Source organism: Sciurus vulgaris (assembly GCF_902686455.1).
Source record: "Sciurus vulgaris genome assembly, chromosome: 15".
In the NCBI taxonomy this organism is placed as follows: domain Eukaryota; kingdom Metazoa; phylum Chordata; class Mammalia; order Rodentia; family Sciuridae; genus Sciurus; species Sciurus vulgaris.
The window spans coordinates 69,912,057-69,929,322 of NC_136476.1; the positions used below are offsets into that span (position 1 = coordinate 69,912,057).

The window sequence follows — 17,266 nt, forward strand, 5'->3', positions numbered from 1 at the left end:
ACTTTGCTACTACGACTCCCGTCATGCCCCGCGCCCCTAGGGCGCCGCGTCCGCTCTTGACCTACTTCCGGCAGGTGATGCACTTCCGCTTTGCTAGGCGCGCGGTGGACGGTCTGAAACCTTGAGCGCGGCTTTCGCTGGGCTTGGCGGCTCCGGAGCCCAGCATGGCTTCCTCACGAGCCTCCTCCACGGTACAGAGCTCTGGATCTCAGTTCACTGTGGCAGGGAGCCGGAGAGGGTGGGGTCCTTGCGGGAAGGGGCCGTTAGGGAGCGGGCCAAAGCCGTGGAGGGCCGAGGAGGAAGGCTGTGGGACTCTGGTGTCCTGGAGAGCCCAGCTGCGTTTTCCTGGTCCCCAAGAGCTTTCATGTGCTAAATCTCTCTAGCATCTCTCCCGTTACGCCCGAACGGTAAACACTTCCTCCGACTGGACTAAAAACTGTGCTCTGAAAGGAGGAATGCCCTGGCCAAGAGTTAGGTTCTCGTAATTGTAATGAGGCCTTCTAACTCCTAATCTACTCAGTCTGAAAAAGTTTGAAATGTATAAATCAGTAACGTTGTAACTTGTTTCCCTTTAGCACCGCGTTGATTATACCTGTTACCCTTGGTATTTCCCCCGTGATGATCAATAAGCCCTGGAAGAATCATAAAACCGATTGCACTTCCAACAGATTGAAGTAGACATGTTGCAAAGCAGATCTTTGATTAAAAAAAAAAAACAAAAAAAAAAAAAAACAGGACTTTACTAGTCTTTTGTTTTGTTTTGTTTTGTTTTTAATCTTATTTCCTACCGGCCAAATTTGAGTGAGAGAATGAAATACCCTCTCCCCACCCTCGCAAATCAGTGAATTTCAGAACATCTTAACTAGTGCTGAAGCTGCCTTTCGGATTTTGGAGGAAACAGGATTGACACTCAGGATGAGCTTCATCCTTTGGGGAAGCCTGGTAAATTTCTAAGATAAAGTTTTAGGTTAATCCAACCTTTTGATTTCACAGGCACCCAAAACTAAAGCACCTGATGACTTAGTAGCTCCTGTTGTGAAGAAACCACACATCTATTATGGAAGTTTGGAAGAGAAGGAGAGAGAGCGTCTGGCTAAAGGAGAGTCTGGCATTTTGGGAAAAGAAGGACTAAAAGCAGGAATTGAAGCAGGAAATATTAATATAACCTCTGGTAAGATGCAGATTCCAAGTCCATCTTTACCTTTGTGGCTGCAATTTTCTGTAATGAAAACCTTCCCAAACTTAAATACTACTCATTTTATAATGTCAAAAAATTCAGTCTTTAAACTTGCATCTATTTTTGTACTTTGCCTATCCTTCTTAGCAGAATTCAGAGATTTTCTTTAAAAACTTTTTATGCAGTTTTTGCTTCCATTAAGTATTAGTAATTTTATAAATTTATTAGTGTGTATTTGGGTTCACATTGATTCTGTTTGTCTTCTGGAGATCTAACAGTTCAAGCATTAGTTTGGAACTAGAGTTGTTAATATTCTTTATTTACTTATTTTTCTTTTTGTTACCCCAACTGAAATAATTTTTTATTATAAAGATAATAGTAACTTAATTTTTAAAGCTCAAACTGTATGAATTACTAAAAATACATTCTTATTAATTGAATGTATTTCTTTCTGAGAGTTTTCACACAGCTATAAAAATACATAATTTTATTCTGTAACTGAAACCATGATATATAAATTGTTTTTTAACCAGCATTTTTCACTCTATATATTGTTGGTGATATCTTTCTATGTCACTAACAAGAGTTCCACTGTATTTTTAAGATAAAATTATATATATTTATCATAAAGTCAAGACAGTACAAAAGGGTATAAGATGAAAAGTCCTCTACAGGAAGGACTTTGTCAGGTTTCTCATCCTCCCTCACATTTTCTTTTCTACATCATGTGCTTTAGTAACTTTTTTTTAAGCCTTTCTGTTGTTTTTAAGACTGTGTCAGTATTGTACCTCTCATTTTTCCTTTAGATGTGCATACCCAGATATGGATTTTTAAAAAACTAGTTGCTAGATTTTCCAAAAAGCCTTGTAGTTAGGGAAATTTTATTTTCCTGGTAATTATTTCCAGTTTACTAATTAATGTTTTATGTGTCCCTGTACTGGGACTGTTCTTAGCAAATATTTTTAGTTAAAATAATATTTCTAGTTCACCGGATTAGAAGGTCTAATAAACTCATTTGCTAAAGATATTCTGTACTTTTTCTGATCTCATTTAAACTGTGTTTATAAACTGAAAATGGTAAATTATAAAGTGTGTAATAAGCAGTTACCTCTTCTTAGGGTCATGTACGTACTTTGTTAGAAATTATTTCGTTCCCCCTATTTAAATAAGATCTGGTGAGTGTGCTGATATTGCCTATTCCTTTTATAGGAGAAGTATTTGAAATTGAAGAGCACATCAGTGAACGGCAAGCAGAAGTATTGGCTGAGTTTGAAAGAAGGAAAAGAGCCCGGCAAATCAATGTTTCCACAGATGACTCAGAGGTCAAGGCTTGCCTTAGAGCCTTGGGGGAACCTATCACACTTTTTGGAGAGGGCCCTGCTGAAAGAAGAGAAAGGTAACCTTTCTAAATAGGTCCTTTTTTTAAAATCCATCACAAGGTTCTAGCTTCAAATTCAGTTGATCCTCTGGCTGAATCTTTAATAGAAGTCTCAGTGTTAATAATATCTTAAGTTGTGTTTATATAGTTTTAACCTATAGGCCAATTTTTACTCCAATACCAACTTTCCTTTGTGGGCTGTGTAGAGGGTGCTGATACACTCCTGTACCATCCCAGTGTGAAGTTGTGAGTTGCATAAACAGTTGTTGTTGAGCTTTGAAATTTTACACATCAAACATGTTCTATGTCAGTGACATAAAACATAGTTTTGTATGTTTTTGGATATAATTACAGAAGCACTATCCTTGGATAATGCTCCTCTTGTGATTTTAAGGTTGCACAGGGTCATAGTAATATGTACTTTTGAGGATTTTCTCCTATCTCTGTATCCATAATGGATCATCTCTCCCCTTCATCATCAGGCTTCTTAGAGAATTGGTTTATGTTTACTCTCTCTTTAAAGTCCTCCTTTCTTTTAGGCCCCTTGCATAACGCTTGATCCCTAACATCTTGAAATTACTCTTTGTTAAGATGCCAAACCCATCTTTACTAAGACTAGCCCTAGTAGACTGTCTGCCACTCTGCCTGAAACTTTTCCTTTCCTTTATTCCCATACAACCAGATCCTTCTGATTTTCCTCCTATCTCTCTAGCTCATTCTTCTCACTTTCTCAACCTCTTTCCTGCCTAACCTTTATAGGCTGCAGTTCTTTGTCCTTATCCTGTACTCACCCTGGGAGATCTGAGCCACTCCATGGCATCATTTACTATGTATATTCTGCTGACTTCCAAAAATCTCTGTTGCCTAGATATCCTACAGGTACTTCAAACTTGAGACAGCTTACTTGATATTTGTGCCCCACTCTCCTATTCCCCTTCAAAATGGCACTGACATTCCCACAGTTCTCATTTGAAAACCCTCCTTGCCTCCTTTGTTGTCAGTCAGCAAAATCTAATCTGTTCTATTTGTGAATGTTCCTGTAGTCTACCTATGCTCTTTCTTCAGAGCTTTCTCATCCAGATAGTTGGTGACTGCTGAAAATGTGTTAATTGCTTGCTTAAAAACCTACAGTTTCTGAAACTGGGGGGATAGCTCAGTATTAGTGCACTTGCCTAGCATGCACAAGGCTCTATTTTGATCCACAGCATTGAAGGGAAAGGGGGTACTACCAGGTTTTCTTTTTATACTTTGAATAAGAAACTCCTAGTCATGACCAAAAAGGTCTTCAAACTCACCTTGTTCTATTCTTCCCCAATTTGCTAGACAACTACATTGGTTCTCCTGAATACTCAAGCTCTTTTTGTCTTTCCACTAAATTTTTCTCTTTTTGTTCTTTTGTCTTTTAGAGTCTTTTCAGTCTTTTGTTTCAGCGTAAATGCCAACTGTTCAAAGAAGCTTTCCCTAATACCTGATCCTTGCAAATAAGCTCCTCCATTATTTTCTATCAAAGTGTTATTTTTTTATTAGCCATTTCAAAAGACATACTTTTTATTGTTATTTATTGTATGTCTTCTTCACCATCAAATTCTACCTTGTTTCTTTATTCTATTCCTTGAGTGAATGCCTTGAATCCCTACTGCCAATATCTTAATTCAAGGCCATCATTATGACTCAAAAGTTTCTACAACAATATACAGTGTGATTTCCCAGCCTTTATTCTTCCCTTTTCAATCCATTCTCCATACTTTTCTAGGGCTCTTTCTCAAATGTAAACTCTTCTTGGCATAACACTAACAAATATTTTGACCTGGCTTCTACTTAAATTTCCAGCCTATCCTTCACCAGTCCTCCTTGTACCCCATGCTTCACCTTTACTGAACTATTTTTGTGATTCCAAGCTCAACATGGTTTTCTTATCTCCAGGCCTTTACATTTGTTTAACCCTCTGCCTTAACTCTCATTTCTCCATGTTTTGGGGTTGTTTTTATTTTTTGTTTTTTGTTTTATGGTACTGAGGATTGAACCAAACAATGCTCTACCACTGAGCTACACCAGCCCTTTTTTATTTTGTTTTGAGACAGAGTCTCACTAAGTTGTCCAGACTGGCCTTGAACTTGGAATTCCTTTGCCTCAGCCTCTTGAGTCACTGAGTTTACAGGTGTGCACCACTGCACCCAGTTCATTTTCCCATTTTTGACGCTTTGGCCTGACTACTTGAGGACTCAATTGAGATAACACCCTTTCTGTGAAGCTTTCCCTGGTCAGTATAGGGAAGCCTAGGTCAGGTGCCCTTGCCGTATTCCAATGTAGCACTCTGCTTACTGCTGTCCTGATACTTAATATAGTGTACTATATCTCCCTGTTACTTTCTGTCTTTCCCCCACAGCTATGCTACTTGGAACCCAGAACTATTTCTCTGAATTATTGTTTACTTAGTACCTCAGTTAGTATCCAGTGTATTGTGCCCTTCAGTGGGTTGTGGCTATCTTTACTGACCAAGGGTAGCAGTGTACAGGGTGGTTGACTCCAAATGGAATAGGAAATTGCTTGTAGTTGAGTTTAGGAAATCTTCAAATAAAGAAGATGGGGTGGAAGAAATCACATGAAAGTTTAGGCATATCTGTTTGACTCTTACAGAAGGTTGCCGGAGTTGTGAATGGTGAGAATTGCAGATGTGCACTTCTCCCCACACATAACACCTATAGTTTTTTTTCCATGGTTTCAGTTTTCCATAGTCACCCACAGCCCAAAAATGTTAAATAGAAAATTCCAGAAATCATTTAAATTTTAAAGTGCATACCATTTGGGTAACATGGTAAACCCTTGCACCATCCTATTCTGTCCCACCAAGAGAATGAGTCATCTTTGCAGTACAGTAAAGTATTTTTGAGAGAGAGAAAAGAGACCACATTCACACAACTATTTAGTTTATTATTATAATCTATTTTATTATTGCTGTTAATCTCTTCCTGATTTACAAATTAAACTTGTATGTAGGAACAGAAAGAAAGAGAAAAAAAAAAAAAAAAACTGTGTATATATAGGGTTTGGTACTCCCTGCAATTTTAGACATTCTCTGCGGATCTTTTTCCTTTTTTTTTTTTATAATAGGGATTGAACCCAGGGTGCTCTACCACTGAGCTATGTCCCTACTTTTTATTTTTATTTTGAGACAGGATCTTTCTAACTTTCTGAGGCTGCCCTCAAACTTGAAGTCCTCCTGCCTCAGCATCCCAAGTCACTGGGATTACTGGCCTACACCATTGTACCCAGCTTCTCCAGGAATCTTGAAATGTATCCCCCTGTAGGTAGGGGTGGGGACATGGACGACTATACTTTTTGACAGTCTTATCTCAACCACGTTTACATACTGATCTTTTTGTGTCACAGGTTAAGAAATATCCTCTCAGTGGTTGGTACCGATGCCTTAAAAAAGACAAAAAAAGATGATGAGAAATCTAAGAAGTCCAAAGAAGAGGTAACATATGTCTTTGGTTTGACAGTGTAAACATCAAGGAAATGGAATAGTTCTGTTCTCAGTGGCTTGCTTTGCTAGAATAAGGGGAGAAAAGACTTGAAGGGTTCTTCCATTCAGAAGCAGTTTCTGGCAATGTTTGTGATTCTTGTGTGAATATCAATGGATCTAAGTGAGTTTTCTATTCAGGAGAGAACCATAGCATTCTAGGTGAACTCGGAGAAATCAGAGCCATCGAATAAGACATGGAAATGCAGTAAAAGCACATATGGCTGACTTAATCCTAGTACTGAAATAATTCATTCTCTTGGGCAGTTACAATAGAGAAATGACAGCTCTGGGAAGGGCAGGTTTGCTTCAGACTTAACATTTCTGCTCTTTATTTGCCTTTCAGTATCAGCAAACCTGGTACCATGAAGGGCCAAACAGCCTGAAGGTGGCTAGGCTGTGGATTGCTAATTATTCACTGCCCAGGTAAGCAGCGCCTCTAGAAGAAAGAAGCATATTTTTTCTTGTTTCCTCTGAGAGAATGAGGATTGACTATGTGAAGATAGTGGTGGTTCTATGAAACGTGTGAACCCTCATTGACAGCCCCTTTCTTCCTGGTAGCAGTGTTATTTCTGTGTCACAGGGCAATGAAACGCTTGGAAGAGGCCCGTCTCCATAAAGAGATTCCTGAGACAACTAGGACCTCCCAGATGCAAGAGCTGCACAAATCCCTCCGGGTAAGGTTTTTACAGTGATGTTCAATACCTTATATTACTAGATTTTCTACTTTGGCCCATCTCAAGGAAGGTAAAGGCCATTACCATTACTATTCCTCCCTGCAGGATCTTGTGATATGCAAGGCACTGTTAGTTAAGGTGGCAGGAACCTGCTGGACTTTGTACGTGCAGAGGCCACTGGTTCTATTTTTGACTCCTCCCTTTTAATGTGTTGCAGCTGTGCCTCAGTCGGCTACGTGGTCTTCTGTTGATATTTGCTGACACAGAAGTTAGTATTACTGAGGCTAGAATATAGCTGGAGCTCCAGATAAGCCTGATTCCATTCACCAACACAAGTGTCTCCTAATAACAACATTGAAAGTATAAAAGTCTTGGGGTGGGTTAAAATTGAAAGCTTTCCCTTTTTTTTATGGTGAAAAAGCCAAGGAACTTGGCTTACCCTATTGGGTTACCCTATTAATGTTGTCATTTGTCTTTTCTATTTTTTAAGTCTCTGAATAACTTCTGCAGTCAGATTGGGGACGATCGGCCTATCTCCTACTGTCACTTTAGTCCCGATTCCAAAATGCTGGCCACAGCTTGTTGGTAAGTTCAATTTTACAGTTGACATTTTCCTAAATGGAGACAGATCCAGAGAAAAATTAGCATTTGTCATAACTGTCTAGTTCTACTTCCTCTGTTTCTCATGATCACACCAGAGTACATATACTACATGATACAACATATCTTTGTTTTACCAAGGCCCCAGAGAACCAACATATGTAGCAGACTCATGTTCTTGACACTGGCATTTTGAAGCAGATCATATAGTTAATTTATAGACCAAGTAGTATTCACACCTCAGCATAAATAGCTGTTTCATTTCTGTTTTTTGTTTGAATTCTGTGACCTACCTAAGATACATAATCCCTATAAGCTTCAGTATCCTTATATATAAAGTGAAGTGAGCTAGCATTTGTAAATCATTTTGCCTTGATAATGCCTAATATGTGGTAACAAGTCAGTAAGTGTTCATTTATCTTTATTTTCTACTTAACACATATGCAGAAACTCTTGGGATGTAATAACTTTGTTTTGTTTTTTGGTTTGTTTGGTTGTTTTTTTGCAGTGCAAGAGTTGAACCCAGGGTCTCGTACATATTAGGCAGTGCCCTACCACTGAGCTATACCCTCAGTCCTGTTTTGCTTTATTTTGTTTTTGCTTATTTTGTGGAATATGGTATCTAGTGAGAGAGGAAGCTTATATTAAATACATAGGAATTACTTAGCTAGGCAGAAATTGAGACTGTGGTCCAGGAGAAAGCCAAGAACTCTAGAGATCACCTCTCCAAGCCTCAGTTATCTTAATTATACCTTACAGTGATTTTAAAAAATCTTTGTTTTTTTCTTTTTGAGGTGCTAGAGATCAAACCCAGGCCCTCGCACGTGCTAGGCAAATACTCTGCCGTGGAGCTACATCCCTAGCCCAGTTACCTTAACCATAAATTATAAATGGAAATTCCTGCTGTACCTCATGTTTGTTATAAAAATCCTTTGAAATAGTAGCTACAAAAGTAATTCTTAGAAAATTTCCAGAATAAAGGTTTTTTTTTAAGTTTAGAAACTTTGTAGATGACAAAATGCTATCATATTTAAAATAGGACATGATAGTTTCATTTGTTCTGTCTTCCTCACAAACTGATCCAGAAATTAAGGAGAATAGTAGTAATACTGTTCAGTAGGGCAGCAGTAGGGTCCAAGAAGCCTCTGCTTCTCTGAGACCTGGCTGTATCTCTCTCTTCTATAACCCTTCAATTTATTAGCCTGTTATTATTTATTTATTTTCTCTCTGCCACTGTAAAATATATAGGGGGTGAGAAGAGATTGTCCTTTAGTAATGTTACCAAGGTACCTTTTCCTTCCCAGACCAACCCTGGCTGAGATGCTTTCCTTTATATTTGATAGGAGTGGGCTTTGCAAGCTCTGGTCTGTTCCCGATTGCAACCTCCTTCACACACTTCGAGGTAAGTTAGTCTTGTTTAGACCTGTTTTGTTCCCCACCATGACCTCTAATAAGTTCTTAAACTCTGCCTTGCACTCAAACCCAGTACACACGGCATTGATTCTTGATTCAATTTGTTGTCGGCCAGAATATAATGACTTCATACTTATACAAGCTTTTTCTCATATCCATCCACACTCTGGCATTTTATGTCTAAACTAATCAACACAGACCTTTAGTGTTTTACTTTTTAGATCTAATTTAAATATTAGTTTAAAATAGTTTTTTTTCTTTTTAAATGTTGAATAGTCACTTTATTTATATTGAGGGGTGGTGTGTACTGGCAATTGGACCCAGAGGCACTTTACTACTGAGCCACATCCCCAGCCCTTTTTATTTTTTAAGACAGAGTCTCACTGAGTTGCTTGGGGCCTTGCTAAGTTACTGAGGCTGGCCTTGAACTTGCAATCCTCCTGCCTCATCTTCCTGAGCCACTGGGATTATAGGCATTTGCCTGGCTAAATAGTCACTTTAATACTTTATGTGTACACACATATTCCCTGACATATTCTTATCTGTGTTGTTCATCAGTCTATATTTTGCTATAGGTTATAAAGAAGTGAGAACCCTTTAACTTTCTTCTCTATTTTAGGCCATAACACAAATGTAGGAGCAATTGTATTCCATCCCAAATCTACTATCTCATTGGACCAAAAAGATGTCAATCTGGCCTCTTGTGCTGCTGATGGTTCTGTGAAGCTTTGGAGTCTTGACAGGTTAGTATTACCATGCATAATCAGACTGCCATCCCTAAAGTAGATAGGTCATTGGTTGGCCCTCAGCACCTCAGGGTTAAAAATCTGACATTTGACCCCTGAAATAAACTAGGAATTAAGGTAAATTATTGTGAAAATATAATGGAAGATTTCTTTTTGAGACTTTTTTTTCACCAGAGGAGTTGTGCCAGGTTTTTCTTACTTATTAACGTTGAACCTCAGTTTGTGCCTGTAGCATAGTGGCACTGTTTCCCAGCTGCAGCTGTTTTGGAAAGAACCAGCCTACCTCCTCCACAGTAGATTAACACTGGAGAAATGTACGGTTTGGTAGATGGACTGAGGAGAACAGTCTTGGTAGTCTGTTGCTTCTTAGCACACAGCCATGGGGGAGAGGAAAGTGAAGTTCTGTCTGGGAGCACTGCCAAGAAGCTGTGTCATCTCCCGCTGGCTCCGTCTTTTACCTAGCATATATTTATCAACTACAATAGGTTTGGGGTTTTTATTTAATTATTTTTGCTAAACCCCCCACCCCGCCCAAAATTGTGGGTGTACCCTATTGGTTTAAGACATCTGAATTCAATTGCTTAGTTTTCTTTCTTTGGGAAAGCACAGGAAGGTTTTTATTCCAGAATCTTTTAAAGAGCTAATTAGTGTCTCTGCTCTGCCAAATAGGGTCTTATCTATAAGCCAGCAAGTTTTAATTGGCTTTGGTAATACTTAGCAATGTTTATTCCCCTGGGGCCCTGGTTAGTTCTTTGTATGCACATTAGCAAAGTTCCCTTTTTAATTGCCCTCTTTAGGGTTCATGTTTATTTCCTTTCCCTTGTGTTTGATCTTTCTGTGGGTGCTGGGTAGCAGAATTTCATGACCATCAAAAGGAGGCCAAGCCTCTCTCTACTTAGGAGTTCCTTTTTCCATTTGGATTCTTGAATCGACTAAGATTTGAGAAAGATTTATCTGTAACCCACTTGTACTAAAGCAGTTTGATTTCTAACTATGATTTCAAAGTATGTTTTCTTTCCAAAATCCTAGTACTACTTTGGTGCAAAGTGACTGTCTTGCTTGCCAGGCAGATGTATATTACTTTTCTCTAATACTAAATGGAATGGCATTGAGAGTTTAACAGAGAATTAAGGTGGTAGTCAACTGGCCTTATGGTCATGTGAAATAGTCCCAAATCTTTTAAAACCTTGGGAAGGTGCTTAATTATTGTTAACCCTAACATAAATAAGTATAGTTACAATTTAGCCACTTGAAATGTACAGAATGGGTATATCTCCACAACAATAAATGAATCCAATAAATATTTACATGACTATAAAATGGTTTACTTGTCTGGTTCCTTTTCAGTGATGAACCAGTGGCAGATATTGAAGGCCATACAGTGCGTGTGGCCCGGGTGATGTGGCATCCATCAGGACGTTTCCTGGGCACTACCTGGTAAGCCATCCCATTATCGTCCTGTTCATGCAGGCTTGTGGCATTTTGTTAATTCTTTTTCGTTGTCTTCCAGGTAAATTTGTAGAGCAGACATCTTCTAGTAGAATTTTCTTGGACTGCTCTGAATCAGAATCAGAGAAAAGAATATGACATAGTGAGGGCTAAGTGTATTTGCTTTTAAATTGTAGTGAGTACTTAGAGATGGGTTTTTACTACACATTGTATTAAAATTCCTCTGGCAACTAATCAGTTTCCCTTTCTGGTTCTGTAGGTTTAGTGAGGCTAGAATCTGGTGATGAACTTTTTCTTTCATCCAGTGAGATGAGTTTATTTTAAGTATACAGTTCAGTCTTGACAAATGCCTACCTACCATCTGTGTGACTTACACCCTTGGCAATACAGGGGAAGGTCCCTCGAGCCCCTTCCTACTCAGTTCCCCTTTCTGAAGCAACTACTCATTGGATTTGTCATTATAAATGAATCACCTCTATTCAGACTGTATGGGCTCATTTGCATCTGTTTTCTTTTCACCCAGTGGAACATTTCTAAGATTCACATGTTGCATGTATCGGTAGTTCCTTTTTATTGCTGAGGAGTGGTGTATTGTGCACCTGCGCCACAGCTGGTCCTGTGATAGACACTCAGACTTGTTGATCAGTCAGAATAAAACTGCTCTAAATGTTCTTATACCAGGCTTTTTGCACATGTTTTTCTTTCCTTTCTCTTGTGTAAATTCCTAGGAGTACATTTGCTAGTTCACAGGATAGATGCATATTTAACTTTTTTAAAACTTCCAGCATTTTTTCAAAGAGGTTACATCATTTTACATTCCAAGAATTCTGGTTGCTTCACATCCTGGCTAACATTTGGTGTGTCAGTCTTACCAGCTTGTCCAGTGTAGCAAGTGTATAGTGGTATCCTATGTTTCTAATTCTTTTTTTAAAATTTGTTTTAATTAGTTATACATGATAGTAGAATGCACTTTTTTACATCATATATAATGGAGTATAATTTCTCATTCTCCTGGTTACACATGATATAGAATCCCATTGGTCATATAGTTATATTTGTACATGGGGTAATGACGTCTGATTCATTCCACTATCCTTCCTATCCCCAAACCCCCTCCCCTCCCTTCAATCCCCTCTCCCTAATCTAAAGTAACTCGTTTCTAATTCTTATTACCCTAATGACAGTTGGTATTAATACTTTGTCATATGCTTACCATTCATTTGCATATCTTCTTTTGTGCAGCATCTAGTTGCTTTTTCCCCTTTTTTTTTAATATATGTATTTTTTAGTTGTAGATGGACAGAGTACCTTTATTTTATCTTTATGTAGTGCTGAGGATCAAACCCAGGGCCTCACGAGTGCTAGGCAAGCACTGTACCACTGAGCCACAACCCCAGCCCCATGTTTTGTCCTTTTTTTAAATTGAGTTTGTCCCTTTTTTTTTTTGGGGGGGGGGGGGGTCTCTTTTTCCACGTGCATAACTAGTTATTGAAGAGACTTTCCTTTCTCTATTGAAATTGCTTTAGCACTTTCATTAAAAACATTTGACCAGATATATATGGGTGCATTTCTGTACTCTGTTCTGTTCCATTCATCTGTTTGTCTAATTGTTTTTGTATGCCCAGCATCCATTATAGGGCCTCGTCATTCAATGCATGAGGAGACATAATGACAAAATGAGAGGAGAAAATTGGCAAGAGAATCTTTACTGAGCCATTTCTTAGGGAATTCTGTTCTTTAAATAGTCACTAAAGTAGATTTATAGCAAGTCCAAGGTTTCCCTGTTAATGCCTAAGACATGCCAGTCTTACTTGTTGAAGTATTGTTTATTCCAGAAAGGAACTTCTTACTCATACTGTTGAAAGAACAGTTTTGGAACCATAAGTTAAGCCACAGTTACTGATAGTAACTTGCACATTGTAGAAGCCAAATCAACCTGCTGGTTGATTGCTAGTGTAATTCTTTTTCTTAGTTATGACCGTTCATGGCGCTTATGGGATTTGGAAGCTCAAGAAGAGATCCTGCATCAGGAAGGCCACAGCATGGGTGTGTATGACATTGCCTTCCATCAAGATGGCTCTTTGGCTGGCACTGGGTAAGGTTTCTTCCACAAAGCCGGGGCTGCTCAGTAGTGTCACCTCTCAGATGTGCCTGCTTCCCCACAGAACTGGATTCAGAGTGTTTATTTATATTATTATTTTGTCAGGGGACTGGATGCATTTGGTCGTGTTTGGGACCTGCGTACAGGACGTTGTATCATGTTCCTAGAAGGCCACCTCAAGGAAATCTATGGAATAAATTTCTCCCCCAATGGGTAAAATAAGCTCACTGAATAAGGGGTGGAGAGGGTTCTTGGTCTGTCACTACTCTGTTTTCTAACTTTTATACTACATCTGATCCATAGCTACCACATTGCAACTGGCAGTGGTGACAACACTTGCAAAGTGTGGGACCTTCGACAGCGGCGTTGTGTCTATACCATCCCTGCCCATCAGAATTTAGTGACTGGGGTCAAGTTTGAACGTAAGCTTCCCTCCTATTTTAGGCCTAAACACCAGACAGGTGTTGCACCTCAATGGCATGCAGTCCAGGTGTTAGCTTAACTTGGAAGTAGAATAGCAGAGAATCTGACCTCTGTTAAAGGAGCAAGTTATCATTTCCTTCCCTCTGCTGTACCCCTGGGCAGAGCTATGGCAAAGCATGTTTCTCGTTGCCAGGAAGTAGACTTGTGAATACTCTGCTTCATTCTTTCCTCCATGGGTGTTCCAAGCACAGGGTATCCTTAATATTCCTATAAGTTATATTAATCTTGTCTACCAAGGAAAGCCAAATTCCTTAATGATGTCACTTCTCAGTCTGCTTGTGTTTGTCCCCTTTTCCTAGAGACCTCCTAAGAATATAGAATCCATGTATTGAGTTTTTAATTTTTCTAACTATAGAAATGCCTTCTTTTTCAAAATAGTATGTTTGGGTGGTTTTTGTTTTGTTTTTGTTTTTGTTGGTAAGCTCTTGAATATTTGAATTCTTCAGGCATCTCCCCTTCTTTTCTCCCGTAGCTATCCATGGGAATTTCTTGCTCACTGGTGCCTATGATAACACAGCCAAGATCTGGACCCACCCAGGCTGGTCCCCACTGAAGACTCTGGCTGGCCATGAAGGCAAAGTGATGGGCCTAGACATTTCTTCTGATGGACAGCTCATAGCCACCTGCTCATATGACAGGACCTTCAAGCTCTGGATGGCTGAATAGGCAGGTCATGGAAGAACGACTCCACCCTCAAGCTCTCCAATAGGAGCTATTTTCCTCAAAAGAAAAGAATTGATGTATTTTGTTCTATCATGTTTTCTGCCAATTACCATGTATAGACCCTTGGTAGATTTGGATTTTCATGTCAGCCCAATCCTTAGGTGATGGTGAACCCCTTTCATGGTTGGAAATGTAATTCTCGTCTTCAGGCCCTGCCACAAACTGCCAAGACATTTTTTTATTTGTCTTTGTTTGAATGCTCTCAGCACTCAGGACTGTGACTTGAAACTTGGCTTTCCATGACATGGTACATGCTTCAGGACTGCATGTGATCCATTGAGCAAGGTGACTGGACCATATTCTGAAACCCCTTGAGGAAAGAGACACAGCTCACCGTGCATTGGTTGAACAATGCCTCACAGCAAGTCCCTTTCCTGCCAGTTGAGAATGAGAGGTGGTGGAGTGGACAGCAGCTATTCTGATGGTTATATAGTGAAGCTCTGACCCCTTCCTATGAAGTTCTCTTGGAATGCTTACTGCATCAGGAAACTCCAAACTGAACCTTCACCTCATCAGAAAATGCCTTCCATTTTGCTTTGAAATTTGACATTCTTCATGTTACTCTAAAGCAAGGCCACTGTGTCAGGAGTCTAAGAAATTTGTAGAAAGCAAACATGATGTCTCTATTGTACAATCTCCTTGCCGTTGGTTATTTAAAGGATGTACTTCATATATTAAAAGGTACTTCATGTCAAAGTAACTGGAAAAAATCCCTAACAGGCATTCCTAAACATAAACCATTTTTTCTTTATTACCCACTTGCTAAGAGTAACATCCTACTATGAAAACTATCCTTTAAAATTGTTTTCTACATTTAAGCATTTCGGAACCCTAGTCATCTGTCCAAGGAGTCCCTTTTTTTGGTTTGGAATATAACAGATAATTCCAGATATGGATCACTACAATTTCTGTCTCCTTAGCACTCTTAGATTTTTAATAGGGGACTGTTGGCCTGTGAGCCATACCACCAGTGAGCCCTGTCTGGGCTCCGTAGTTTTTGCTTTTCAGGCCTGCAGTCATTGCCTTCACCTTACCCCTGGCATACATTTTCTGGCCTCTGAAATGAGTAAATTCACACAAAAAGAGGGATTTAGAAGAAGGGCGTGTGTAAGGAAGAGTTAAACAAGGGCTAATATGATGGTTTCACCATGAATGTTCAAAACCCCTTTCATTCGCCCATCCAGAGAGATTGATGGCGGCTTTGGATCTCTTCTGCAAATTATGAAAATGTAAATGTAGCTAACATACTGTTGTTAATCTGATTTCATTTATAACCAAATAGTTGTGTTTCCTAAGTAGTTGTTAAACCTCTGAATCCTCAGGTCTGTCCTCATCGGCACTGCATTGTTGTTTAGTCTGTTGTTTCCTTCATAGAAAAACTCCATCACCATTTTTGTAGTACATATAAAATGAACATGCGTGTACCCCATGCAGCTTGGATGTGGTGGGCTAACAATGCTTTTCAGTTTCTCAGATTTAAATTTTACTATTCCCTTTAGACTTGTCTTTTTGTCTGCTTTTTGGTAGAGATTCATGAGATGGTAGTTGAGTTAAAAATATTTCATCTAAGCCTTTAATAGAACAAGTGTGTGGTAGAATATACATTACCTCAAACACCATTGTAAGAAAGTAGTAGAGAAGCACAAAGCCCGGGTTGGCATTTCATAATACTGAGCTGAACATCGTGGCCACCACTGAACAGAACACTTACTCCCTACTTAGACACGTGCCAGCACGTTCAGACATCTCAGTGGTCCTCATGGTCATATGAGTATTATTCCCTTTTCATAGACAAAACTGAGGCTTCAAGAAGTGACTTCCTCAAAGTTATCCACGTACTAAGTTATAGAACCTGAATCTGAACCCTAATCTGCCTGACCACTTGATCTTATGAAGAGGTTCCACAGGCTTTCTTGAGCATGTTGGCCACACTGGCTACCAGGCCAGTGCAGCTAGCACGACCTCTTTCCTCTATGAATCAGCTTTTTAACTCTACCTTGTGTACTGTCCCGTTCACAAATCACATCATCTCTGACCTCACACCAAATGGAGTCATTTCCCACTTTGGCCTCATGAACTTCAGAGGAGCCTTTTGGGTTACTACTCAACAGGATAACTGCCTTTCAAGCTAGATTTTTCCTTGCATGGAACCATCATAAGACAGCAGGTCTCAGTGTCCCTCACCTCTGGTCTAAATGCAGAAGCACAACCCACCCCGCCTATTGTGTACCAAAGGTGCTCCTAAGAAGGCAGGACCACCTCACGGTTAGAACTACTGAATGTGAAAATAGAAGACACTATAATGTACTTACTCCCAGAATGTACATTCTATTTTGAATGATCGTGAACAAGGTAGTCAAGATTGCGGAGCCTTGGTTTCATCAAGACGGGGAAGACACCGAGACCAGTCGGCCCTGGTGCGGAGGCAAATGCTCCTTCCTGGCTCTTCCCAGTTCCTCTCTCTGTCCCCTATCCTGAATAGCTTTAGCCTGTCTCCTTTTGACAACGTGGTGAGATCATTGCCTAACTCGCCTGTTGCAAAGCTAAGGAGCAAAGACGTGTAGAGAAATGAAGTCAACGGGGAGCGGTTCAGTCCCAGCTTCAGTGTAATTATCTTGGACGGCGCCAATGGAGAGGTGGTTGTTAGTCCCTGGCGGGTTACGTAGGCAGTTTTCCAGTTGGGTAATGGAGAATTTTTCTGCACATTGGAGCTTAAAAAACTTGCCTCTTTTTTAATATCTTGTACATTATGACCCCTAAGAAGGATTTATAGTGGATACATACTTCCATTAAACTGAACATGATTTAGACCAAATAAAACTAACTCAAGTTCAGACAGTTTATTTCACCAATTAAAAAAAACTCAAAATGTCAACTTTTTGTAATTGTGTATGTTAACCACTTTGGGATTGTTTCAGAACTCAAGCCACCAGGCAAACTAAAAGTAGGAAAGTAGAAATCAGGGTTTCAGACCCTGCAAGGCAGCAACTTGACGC

The 17,266-nt window shown here is 39.5% G+C and overlaps 1 protein-coding gene across 2 annotated transcripts; it reads left to right on the forward strand.

Annotated features, from left to right (window-relative positions):
• The first annotated feature begins 57 nt into the window (after nt 1-57).
• On the forward strand, nt 58-15,766 carry PRPF4 (pre-mRNA splicing tri-snRNP complex factor PRPF4). 2 transcript variants are annotated; one of them, XM_079112983.1, is made up of 14 exons: nt 58-191; nt 994-1,171; nt 2,387-2,573; nt 5,946-6,033; nt 6,425-6,504; nt 6,662-6,755; nt 7,246-7,340; nt 8,699-8,757; nt 9,388-9,511; nt 10,862-10,951; nt 12,936-13,058; nt 13,170-13,277; nt 13,368-13,486; nt 14,020-15,766. In XM_079112983.1, the coding sequence occupies exons 1-14, from the start codon at nt 165-167 to the stop codon at nt 14,211-14,213; spliced, it is 1,566 nt and encodes a 521-aa protein (XP_078969109.1). In that variant the 5' UTR covers nt 58-164; the 3' UTR covers nt 14,214-15,766. The 2 variants fall into 2 exon arrangements, with proteins under 2 accessions (XP_078969109.1, XP_078969110.1); XM_079112984.1 differs by lacking the exons at nt 58-191; nt 994-1,171; nt 2,387-2,573; nt 5,946-6,033; nt 6,425-6,504 and having other exon boundaries at nt 6,738-6,755; nt 8,660-8,757.
• The last annotated feature ends 1,500 nt before the right edge of the window (nt 15,767-17,266 follow it).